At 46.7% G+C, this 12,377-nt stretch overlaps 1 protein-coding gene across 6 annotated transcripts in view; it reads right to left on the bottom strand.

Moving 5' to 3' along the window:
• Positions 1–701: 701 nt before the first annotated feature.
• asap2a (ArfGAP with SH3 domain, ankyrin repeat and PH domain 2a) overlaps positions 702–12,377 on the bottom strand; it is a 100,322-nt gene continuing 88,646 nt past the window's right edge. For 4 of the 6 annotated variants that reach the window (XM_065025632.1, XM_029675062.2, XM_029675063.2 and 1 more), the window contains 3 exons: positions 11,930–12,047; positions 11,444–11,499; positions 10,120–10,981 (listed from right to left, as the gene is read on the bottom strand). In XM_065025632.1, the coding sequence (XP_064881704.1) occupies positions 10,665–10,981; positions 11,444–11,499; positions 11,930–12,047 (491 nt within the window). In that variant the 3' untranslated portion in view covers positions 10,120–10,664. Of the gene's footprint in view, positions 3,736–10,092; positions 10,982–11,443; positions 11,500–11,929; positions 12,048–12,377 lie in introns of those variants that run through there. The other 2 variants (XM_065025631.1, XM_065025630.1) reach the window with 2 other exon arrangements.

The following is a 12,377-nucleotide window of genomic DNA, read 5'->3' as shown; positions in this document are numbered from 1 at the left end:
TCTAGCAGTCTTTTTTTTTCCTTTGATCCCCGTTTTGTCCTTTAAGCAGGTCAGTTCCAGTGGCTAGGCTGTCCAGTATTTCCGTCATTCTCAGACTGACTTATGGGATGCCTGCTTCCTCCCCAACTCTGTGGGATATGAGTCCTACATCCTCCAGGTTGATGAAGCAGCCGTGTCTGAAGAAATGACCTTGAAGGACCAAATGATCCTGTCATTCGGTGTTATAGTCAGATCACAGGAGATACTGTGTACACATACCGTTGGGGCCCAACATTAGAGCTAGTTTACTCTCCATAGATCGCGATTCAATCCGATTGCCTCTTTAAAAGGCAATATGCAGCTTTTACTGTGACTGGGTTCTCCGCGATGCGAGAACACAGCCATCAAAAACAGAAATGCCTATAACCGGTGATCGGATTGAATCCCGGGCTGTACTCTCTTATAGAGTTCAGCGTGGATGTAAACCTTGGTTGTAGTGGTATGGCACCAGAACACAAGTTAGAAACCATGGACAGGCTTGGGCTGTAATGGGTTTGACCATTCTCCACCAGAGGGAGCTCTTGTTGCATTATTATATTTAGTGTACTGCCCAGGAAGTTACAAATCTAGTAGTCAGGTACTCTTAAAATCACAGCATTTACACACTGTTAAACCACTTTGAAAAGCAATAATACACTGATAAATGCAAGAGAAGAAAACACTGGGAATTATTCCATTTTATTATTCCAGTTTCAATTTCCCCATTTATTTTGCACAATAGGTTCGAGTCAATGAGTGTGAATGGAATAGCTTCTCAGCCTTGGTTTGTGTGTACACTACTAGACTACACACTGAACACCAGCTGGAAAACAGCACGTCACCACAGTGCATTCAAAGACAGTTACTGCCAAGGTCATGAACTCTTATTTTATACATTTAAATATCAACAGAATCTATGTACATTTACAGATGAACCATCCTATTTCCAGTGAGTTAACATGGTGCGGCAGACAACGACAAGAGGCGTCGCATGTATCGTAGTTCATTCACAATTGAGAGTACTGTATGTCCCGTTTAAGATAAAACATCAAACATGTATAGAGAAGAGTTGCTCTGCAACAAGTCAGACATTATGTCAAATGCTTTGTAAGAAGATTACATTTTAAAACACTCTTCAGTATGGGACCTAGTATATATAAAACAATGGTGGTCTGTAACTAATGCTGGTCCCAGCTAGTAATCAAGTTGTGGACTATGGTAGAATTCTAGGCTGAGCACTATGAATCAGATTGAATACTATGGTAGGTGTGTGTGTAAGTGTGAGTAAAAGTAGTTGCATTGTCCTTTTCAAGTGTGTAATTTGGTATTGCCATCCCCCTTACAATGTCACCTCAAAGGACAAGTTATTTTTAGTACAATGACAACTATGTGCATGTGCCATTTGGTAGCCTGCTGTCCACTACAGATAAAAAAAAGCCACAGGACAGGAGCACTTGCCCCATGAGGTGCATAACCCCTCTGCAGAGCTCTCACTATGTCCATGTCCCAAATGGCATCATATTCCCTAAATAGTGCACTACTTTTGACCAGAGCCACAGAAAGATGGTGGTTCACAACTAAAAGTGTGATCTATGCAGCGAAGATAGTTGACAACATCCATTTCACTGATATTGATATTATAGCAAAAAGGGTAAGAAGTGCAACAATGAGGCATTTTATAAACAGAGTAAAAGGTGTCAGATGGGCTAATGCAGTAAATCTGGCACCACACTGTAGGCCATGGAGATGTGCTGTAAGTAACTATTGTTTCAAGCTGATATGCATGCAGGTCAGCGCACACAGTAGGATAGTGAGCCTGGGTTCTCCCAGTTAAATACAGGCCTAAATATACCCCTGGCAACCCCCTGTTGTTACTAAGGGCTGTCTAGAAATGGGGACAGTGGATGACCCATAGGGGAGGACTCCTAGCATATTACTGGGTTAGCACCATTTTGAATTAAGTTTAACGAGTGGTGTGGTGGCGGGTATACACAGCCTTACACCCACTTTTGTGGGCATTGCATATCCTCAACTTCTTAATCCCACGATGTATATCAAAGTAGGCTAGTGTGGTGGAAGGTATACGCCCTATCCATAAGGCTGATGGATCCGATCAGAATGTTTAGCTTAAAACGTTGATTAACTATTATTTCTTCACATTTTAAGCGCAGTAATGTGCAGGTGGGCGGTCGGGTTACACGCAAATGTTCCAAAACGCAATTTGCAGGGAAACGCAGTTCTAAAAATGTGCACTGCACATGCGAGCGGCTTCATAGACGGAGACATTTTGAAAGATGGGGAGATCTTAAGATGCAACAATTATTACGGGTTGCTAATATGACGACGATAATGCCTTTGCCTGATAAACAATGAAAGAAAGCGGATTTAAAAACCAATAGAACAGGAGTGTGGAATATGAGGATTTCTTTATAAAATAATGACCATGTTTATGTGGTGGGATTTTAACTATAGGCTACTTTGAAGAATGTAAGACATGATAATAATAATATAATAATAATATGACGTTTGAAACCTGGACGTTTAATAATTAAGGAACAGGAAAAAATATAGCAAAGCTAATCATAGGCCTAATCACCTTCTTGTAGCCTAGATGGAAAGGCTTTCCCCAAAAAAACTCAATTTAATGTAAACTAGGTGCATGTCCATTCATGCATTTGGACATGCACCTGTTGTGGACTTAGAAAAACAACTAAATTGGATGTTCTATTAAAAAGTGAGACTTGCAGAGAATTTGTTTGACTGAATATTTCTGACTCAGTTGACCGCCTCATTTATTTGTTTCAATAGTAGTCCTACTATCAGACTACTAGCACAGTACAGGTTGGGTTTCCTGAACTGTTAAAGACCAACATGGGATTCATCATTTTTTGTCATAGAGTTTTTCACACAGGCGCCTTTCCTTCCCCAAGCAGGCCTTTGGGATTTATTTTTGCCAAATTATAGTATACCCACTTCTCCAGGCACCACCACCACTGAGTCTGCTTCCCACATTGTGAGTGCTATAAAGTTTACATGCCTTTGCCTATTAAGCAGTTAAGCGTTTAGCCATTGTTCACCCTTTAACCATGCAAGGAGATGGAATGTAAGCATATAGACTGTATTCACATTAACAATAAGTGAAAGAAATCCTAAAGATACACGTTACTGTCCCTGTCAGCTGTCCTTGAAGAACTTTCTGTACAATTCACAAAACCGAAGACAACAGAGTGAAATAGTTATTAACAGAACCTTCATTTTGTCAATAATCCTCTAAATGTTGCGACCAGGATAAATAAGCAGAAAGTGCATTTTATTGCAAGAGGTTATCTACTACAATCATCGTTTTTTTTTAATGTCAGATGGTGTCAGAAGTCAAAACACAGTTTCCCCACGAGCCTTTGCAGGCTTGGCCTAAAAAGAGTGATATGACATCACATGACATTCCTGGAGTAAAGGGTTATCTGTTGTCATGGCAACAGACTGTATAGCCAAAGCATTGGGCAGCGACACTTCACTCTTCTTTAGTGTCGGTGCAGGCACAAGCTTTGCCGATGACAAAGATAATTTTGCCGTGGGGAGGTGGAGGGCATTTCCATGGTTTCCATTCCAGGTCCTGTGTTGACCTCTGGTGACCTTTGACCTTCAGTCCATGATGAAGTGTACAAATGTGACGGGGAAAGCCCCCCTCCTCATAGGTTCTCCTTCGATGTGGCCCAGCTGGGAGAGAACAGAAGAGAGGCACAACGTAACAATGATATTTGGGACAAAACACGTACACTTTTTGCAATATAGTGCCTTCTGAAAGTATTCAGACCTCGACTTATTCCACGTTTTGTTACGTTACAGCCTTATTCTAAAATAGATCAAATAAAAATGAATTAAATACACACAACACACTATAATGACAAAGTGAATACAGTTTTGTAGAAATGTTAGCAAATTTATTAAAAATGTATTTAAAAAATACTTATTTACATAAGTATTCAGACTCTTTGCTATGAGACTTGACATTGAGCTCAGGTGCATCCTGTTAACATGGATCATCCTTGAGATGTTTCTACACTCAGCAACAACAACAAAAAATCATCCCTTTTTCAGGACCCTGTCTTTCAAAGATAATTCGTAAAAATCCAAATAACTTCTCAGATCTTCATTGTAAAGGGTTTAAATAATGTTTCCCATGTTTGTTCAATGAACCATAAACAATTAATGAACATGCACCTGTGGAACGGTCATTAAGACACTAACAGCTTACAGACGGTAGGCAATTGAGGTCACAGTTATGAAAACTTGGGACACTAAAGAGGCCTTTCTACTGACTCTGAAAAACACCAAATGAAAGATGCCCAGGATCCCTGCTCATCTGCGTGAACGTGCATTAGGCATGCTGCAGGGAGGCATGAGGACTGCAGATGTGGGCAGGGCAATAAATTGCAATGTCCGTACTGTGAGACGCCCAAGACAGCGCTACAGGGAGACAGGACGGACAGCTGATCGTCCTCGCAGTGGCAGACCATGTGTAACAACACCTGCACGTCCGAACATCACACCTCAATCAGTGCTCAGACTGTCTGCAATCGGCGGAGAGAGGCTGGCATGAGGGTTTGTAAGCCTGTTGTAAGGCAGGTCCTCACCAGACATCACCGGCAACAACGTCGCCTATAGGCACAAACCCACCGTCGCTGGACCAGACAGGACTGGCAAAAAGTGCTCTTCACTGACGAGTCGCGGTTTTGTCTCACCAGGGGTGATGGTCAGATTCACGTTTATTGCCGAAGGAATGAGCGTTACACCGAGGCCTGGACTCTGGAGCGGGATCGATTTGGAGGTGGAGGGTCCGTCATGGTCTGGGGCGGTGTATCACAGCATCATCGGACTGAGCATGTTGTCATTGCAGGCAATCTCAACGCTGTGCGTGTACCCCAGATACTGTGCAAAGGAGCAAAAACAATAAATAACATGGGGATGAGGTAGTTGGGTGGGCTATTTACAGATAGGCTATTTACATGTGCTCTGACAGCTGATGCCTAAAGTTAGTGAGGGAGATAAGTCTCCAGCTTCAGTGATTTTTGCAATTTGTTCCAGTCATTGGCTATGGTGACCAGTGAGCTGAGATAAGGCGGGGCTTTACCGAGCAAAGACTTAGATGACCTAGAGCCAGTGGGTTTGGCGACGAATATAAAGCGAGGGCCAGCCAACGAGAGCATACAGGTCGCAGTGGTGGGTAGTATATGGGGCTTTGGAGACACAACGGATGGCACTGTGATAGACTACACCCAATTTGCTGAGTAGAGTCTCCGGTAGCCTCTGGAACTGCCGATCTGCGGCCAACAAGGCAGAGTTCATCTCAGCCTATGCCTCCCTCCAGTCCCTCGACTTCTTGGCACTGACGGAAACATGGATCACCACAGATAACACTGCTACTCCTACTGCTCTCTCTTCGTCCGCCCACGTGTTCTCGCACACCCCGAGAGCTTCTGGTCAGCGGGGTGGTGGCACCGGGATCCTCATCTCTCCCAAGTGGTCATTCTCTCTTTCTCCCCTTACCCATCTGTCTATCGCCTCCTTTGAATTCCATGCTGTCACAGTTACCAGCCCTTTCAAGCTTAACGTCCTTATCATTTATCGCCCTCCAGGTTCCCTCGGAGAGTTCATCAATGAGCTTGATGCCTTGATAAGCTCCTTTCCTGAGGACGGCTCACCTCTCACAGTTCTGGGCGACTTTAACCTCCCCACGTCTACCTTTGACTCATTCCTCTCTGCCTCCTTCTTTCCACTCCTCTCCTCTTTTGACCTCACCCTCTCACCTTCCCCCTCTACTCACAAGGCAGGCAATACGCTCGACCTCATCTTTACTAGATGCTGTTCTTCCACTAACCTCACTGCAACTCCCCTCCAAGTCTCCGACCACTACCTTGTATCCTTTTCCCTCTTGCTCTCATCCAACACTTCCCACACTGCCCCCTACTCGGATGGTATCGCGCCGTCCCAATCTTCGCTCTCTCTCCCCGCTCTCTCTCCTCTTCCATCCTATCATCTCTTCCCTCTGCTCAAACCTTCTCCAACCTATCTCCTGATTCTGCCTCCTCAACCCTCCTCTCCTCCCTTTCTGCATCCCTTGATTCTCTATGTCCCCTATCCTCCAGGCCGGCTCGGTCCTCCCCTCCTGCTCCGTGACTCGACGACTCATTGCGAGCTCACAGAACAGGGCTCCGGGCAGCCGAGCGGAAATGGAGGAAAACTCGCCTCCCTGCGGACCTGGCATCCTTTCACTCCCTCCTCTCTACATTTTCCTCTTCTGTCTCTGCTGCTAAAGCCACTTTCTACCACTCTAAATTCCAAGCATCTGCCTCTAACTCTAGGAAGCTCTTTGCCACCTTCTCCTCCCTCCTGAATCCTCCTCCCCCCCTCCTCCCTCTCTGCAGATGACTTCGTCAACCATTTTGAAAAGAAGGTCGACGACATCCGATCCTCGTTTGCTAAGTCAAACGACACCGCTGGTTCTGCTCACACTGCCCTACCCTGTGCTCTGACCTCTTTCTCCCCTCTCTCTCCAGATGAAATCTCGCGTCTTGTGACGGCCGGCCGCCCAACAACCTGCCCGCTTGACCCTATTCCCTCATCTCTTCTCCAGACCATTTCCGGAGACTTCTCCCTTACCTCACCTCGCTCATCAACTCATCCCTGACCGCTGGCTACGTCCCTTCTGTCTTCAAGAGAGCGAGAGTTGCACCCCTTCTGAAAAAACCTACACTCGATCCCTCCGATGTCAACAACTACAGACCAGTATCCCTTCTTTCATTTCTCTCAAAAACTCTTGAACGTGCCGTCCTTGGCCAGCTCTCCCGCTATCTCTCTCAGAATGACCTTCTTGATCCAAATCAGTCAGGTTTCAAGACTAGTCATTCAACTGAGACTGCTCTTCTCTGTATCACGGAGGCCCTCCGCACTGCTAAAGCTAACTCTCTCTCCTCTGCTCTCATCCTTCTAGACCTATCGGCTGCCTTCGATACTGTGAACCATCAGATCCTCCTCTCCACCCTCTCCGAGTTGGGCATCTCCGGCGCGGCCCACGCTTGGATTGCGTCCTACCTGACAGGTCGCTCCTACCAGGTGGCGTGGCGAGAATCTGTCTCCTCACCACGCGCTCTCACCACTGGCGTCCCCCAGGGCTCTGTTCTAGGCCCTCTCCTATTCTCGCTATACACCAAGTCACTTGGCTCTGTCATAACCTCACATGGTCTCTCCTATCATTGCTATGCAGACGACACACAATTAATCTTCTCCTTTCCCCCTTCTGATGACCAGGTGGCGAATCGCATCTCTGCATGTCTGGCAGACATATCAGTGTGGATGACGGATCACCACCTCAAGCTGAACCTCGGCAAGACGGAGCTGCTCTTCCTCCCGGGGAAGGTCTCGCCATCACGGTTGACAACTCCATTGTGTCCTCCTCCCAGAGCGCTAAGAACCTTGGCGTGATCCTGGACAACACCCTGTCGTTCTCAACTAACATCAAGGCGGTGGCCCGTTCTTGTAGGTTCATGCTCTACAACATCCGCAGAGTACGACCCTGCCTCACACAGGAAGCAGCGCAGGTCCTAATCCAGGCACTTGTCATCTCCCGTCTGGATTACTGCAACTCGCTGTTGGCTGGGCTCCCTGCCTGTGCCATTAAACCCCTACAACTCATCCAGAACGCCGCAGCCCGTCTGGTGTTCAACCTTCCCAAGTTCTCTCACGTCACCCCGCTCCTCCGCTCTCTCCACTGGCTTCCAGTTGAAGCTCGCATCCGCTACAAGACCATGGTGCTTGCCTACGGAGCTGTGAGGGAACGGCACCTCAGTACCTCCAGGCTCTGATCAGGCCCTACACCCAAACAAGGGCACTGCGTTCATCCACCTCTGGCCTGCTCGCCTCCCTACCACTGAGGAAGTACAGTTCCTGCGCAGCCCAGTCAAAACTGTTCGCTGCTCTGGCCCCCCAATGGTGGAACAAACTCCCTCACGACGCCAGGACAGCGGAGTCAATCACCACCTTCCGGAGACACCTGAAACCCCACCTCTTTCAGGAATACCTAGGATAGGATAAAGTAATCCTTCTCACCCCCCTTAAAAGATTTAGATGCACTATTGTAAAGTGGCTGTTCCACTGGATGTCTTAAGGTGAACGCACCAATTTGTAAGTCGCTCTGGATAAGAGCGTCTGCTAAATGACTTAAATGTAAATGTAAATGTAGTTGTCCACATATTCTGTGTCAGAACCGTCCAGAGTAGTGACGCTAGACAGGCGGGTGCGGGCAGCGATCGGTCGCAGTTGGAGGCCACAGAAGGAGTGTTGTATGGCATTGAAGCTCGTCTGGAGGGTTGTTAACACAGTGTCCAAAGATGGGTCAGAAGTATACAGAATGGTGTCGCCTGCGTAGAGGTGGATCAGAGAATCCCCAGCTGCAAGCGTGACATCATTGATGTATACAGAGAAAAGAGTCGGCCCGAGAATTGAACCCTGTGGTACCCCCATAGAGACTGACAGAAGTCTGGACAACAGGCCCTCAGATTTGACACACTGAACTCTGAGAAGTAGTTGGTGAACCAGGCGAAGCAGTCATTTGAAAAACCAAGGCTGTCGAGTCTGCCGATAAGAATGCAGTGATTGACAGAGTCGAAAGCCTTGGCCAGGTCGATGAAGACGGCTGCACAGTACTGTCTTTTATCAATGGTGGTTATGATATCGTTTAGGACTTTGAGCGTGGCTGAAATGCACCCACGGCCAGCTCGGAAACCAGATTGCATAGCGGAGAAGGTACGGTGGGATTCGAAATGGTAGGTGATCTGTTTGTTAACTTGGCATTTAAAGACTTTAGAAAGGCAGGGTAGGATAGATATAGGTCTGTAACAGTTGCCAAGAGTGCCAAGTGTCATGTCTGGAGAAAACCTGGCACCATCCCTACGGTGAAGCATGGTGGTGGCAACATTATGCCTTGGGGATGTTTTTCTGTGGCAGGGACTGGGAGACTAGTCAGAACGGAGCAAAGTACAGGAAAGATCCTTGACGAAAACCTGTTCCAGAGTGCAGACTGGGGGGCGAAGGTTTTACCTTCCAACAGGACAACGACTCTAAGCACACAAGATAACGCATGAGTGGCTTCGGGACAAGTCTCTAAATGTCCTTGAGTGGCCCAGACTTGACCCAGATCGAAACTCCCCAAATACAGGTGTGTCAAGCTTGTAGCGTCATACCCAAGAAGAATCTGAATACTTATGCAAATGTGATATTTCAGTTTTAAATTTTTTATACATTTCTAAAAACCTATTTTTGCTTTGTCATTATGGGGTAATGTGTGTAGATTGATGAGAGAAAAAAAAACAATAATACATTTTAGAATAAGGCTGTTACCTAACAAAATGTGGAAAAAGTCAAGGGGTCTGAATACTTTCCGAAGGCACTATGGATTATGGCAGGGTTGGGTAGGTTACTTTCTAATGGAATCCGTTACAGTTACTAGTAAACTCCCCAAAATTGTAATCAGTAACATAACTTTTAGATTACAAACTCAGTAACATTATCTGATTATTTGTACAGTTACTTTTGGATTACTATCCCCCTTTAGAGTCATCAGCAGAACACCTTTTAAATTCTGCTTCAGTTGTCATCAACTCAGGCGCGGACACAAACAAAATGTCATTGAAGTCAGAAAAAGAGAGCGGAAGGCATCTATAACACAAAGTCCCATGGAGAATAAGTGACTAAATACGGTCATGTTTACAGAGGTGGCTTTTGGAAAAACAAGTTGCAGCTGGTCTGTATTCAGACAACGGACTCAGCAGAGGAAGGAAGGCAGGCGGGGGCGGGAGAGAAAGAAGGACGGCTAGAATGAGGTCACTGCTTTGTGCTGCTGAGCCCACCAAGATTTCTGGCACATGCTCAGTGGACTCTCTCTGGAATAGGCCCGATTTGGACTAGAACTGGGCCGGACTGCTCTCACTGCGTGTGAATGGAGAGAAACACACACACACCCCACTTTTCACACATCCAACACACAAAATAGTAGCCTAATCTAGAGTTGACACTCACCCACCACTCCTGGTCCTCCTCCCCATCCACCACGATCACCTCCCCCTCAGAGAAGGTCAGCTCGTCTGCATTGTCCGCCATACAGTTGTAGATGGCCTTCACCCGCTTGGGCCTCTGCTTCTGAAGAGAGACGGCCAGACGGGCATAGCAATACAATTACTAGAACCAACATTCACAGTCAAGTCAACCTCCCGTAACGGTGGCCATGTTGAGAGTGCACTGTCAAATTGCCACGGTCTCAGGGGCTTCCCTTTCTAGTCATTCTATTTCTACGCAGACAGGCAGGTGTACTTGACCGTTCTGCAGACAGATGCGGTTTGTTTAACTGAAGTATCTCAACCGTCTGTCACTCCTTTGGAATTGTCGACGCCCACTTCCACATTGACCGCTGGAGGGTTGCATAGCAGACAAATGACACAGGACAGAGTAACTGTCAGGCAGGGGGGAGTTGTGCATCGCATGTTCTCACCACAGGCTATCGCTGATCTGTCAGTGGTTCACATGGTGAGTCCGTATGACACAGATTGCTAGCACTGAGCTAGGGACAGAGATATGAGAGGTTTCCCCATCTGTCAAGAAAGAGTGCACACTTCAAGGTTTCCCCTCCTACTTAGCGTTACAGGAAGGAGGAAACACTGTTGGCGCCATTGATACTCAGAGTCCACGGGACAATAAGACCAACTGAAAAACAACGACGAGATCAGTCCAATAAGTGCCTCTGTATAGTCCATGGCTGTCCAATCACAATCCACAACAGGGCAAACGATCATATTTAAAAAAAGGTCAACGGTAGGTGGAGGGGAACTCACCGGATAGGTCTTCCTAGGCATGGGGGCGGGAGGCAGCGATTGACCTACTGAGTTGTGGGGATATCCCGGCACTTCTTTAGCTGGAGGAGGAAGAGGATTCGACGACGTCGTTGTGAATACACAAACTGTTCCACACAGACAAAAATCACACAACCAGATTGTCTGCAGCCGACCCACAGACAACACATCCAACACATACAACACACAGACCCACAGACAACACATCCAACACATACAACACACAGACCCACAGACAACACATCCAACACATACAACACACAGACCCACAGACAACACATCCAACACATACAACACACAGACCCACAGACAACACATCCAACACATACAACACACAGACCCACAGACAACACATCCAACACATACAACACACAGACCCACAGACAACACATCCAACACATACAACACACAGACCCACAGACAACACATCCCGGCCCAGTCGCAGCACTTTTATCTGACTATGCGACGTGCTTTTACAGGTTATTTACAGACGCAGAGTAAAGTTTTGATTTTTTTACACCCACCTGGTCTTTCGATGGACCCAGTTCGAGTCGGTCCTTTACTGAAGCTTTTGTCGTTGCTAAAAAACCACACACATAACCTCGTAGTCAGCTGCTGTTTAGGACATGCTTCAAATCAACACACACACACACACATTTACCCCACAGTGCATTTCCCTTCCAACAGCCACACAACCCGTGGGAGGTTGAGTAGAGCCATGTGGATGAATAGTGTAAAGCTGTTTGTCTTTTAGGAGAGCTCAGCTTGGAAGTTAATGAAGTGGTAAACCAGAAACCCTACACGCTATTTTCCAAAGGCAAACTTGCTTTGTGTTCATCAAAGTAAAACATGCTGCCTCAGGCAGGGTGTGTCCCCCCCCAACATGTGTGTGTGTGTCCAATGTGTGTTTGTGTGTGTGTGTGTGTGTGTGTGTGTGTGTGTGTGTGTGTGTGTATGTATGTGTGTGTATGTATGTGTGTGTATGTATGTGTATGCACGCGCGCGCTTACCCAGAAGGCGACTTAGGTGTTGGGGCTCTGTTGTGGCCCTGTCCGGTCCCCGGTTTTGACTGCTGGTTCATCGCCTCCATCATACTCACTGTCTTGGCCACAGGCGGAGGAGCAAGACCTGGGGGGGGGGCAGAGAGAGATAGAGGTTGAAAGAGGGCTCTAGATAGACAAAAATGGAGATGGCCTCAATGGCGCAGTCTATGCTGTTCACAGACGTCATAATGGCACAGATACAAAGACGAGTCCTCTTTCGATCTCTATGCAAGTTACCCATCTCATTCTCTTCATGTAAACTGGGTGCTTTTCTCCTCAGCGTCGTCTTTGTACATCATGTTGTAAACATACTGCACGTGCCTTATATATACTGTAACATGACCTATCGACAATAACGCTATGTACAATCATTTACCAGGATTATTTTGCTATTTTACGATACTGATTGTGGTAA

The sequence above is a fragment of the Oncorhynchus nerka genome, linkage group LG12 (assembly GCF_034236695.1).
Source record: "Oncorhynchus nerka isolate Pitt River linkage group LG12, Oner_Uvic_2.0, whole genome shotgun sequence".
Classification (NCBI taxonomy): Eukaryota; Metazoa; Chordata; class Actinopteri; order Salmoniformes; family Salmonidae; genus Oncorhynchus; species Oncorhynchus nerka.
The sequence above is the reverse complement of the archived record's forward strand: the minus strand, read 5'-3'. Positions and strand labels throughout refer to the sequence as shown.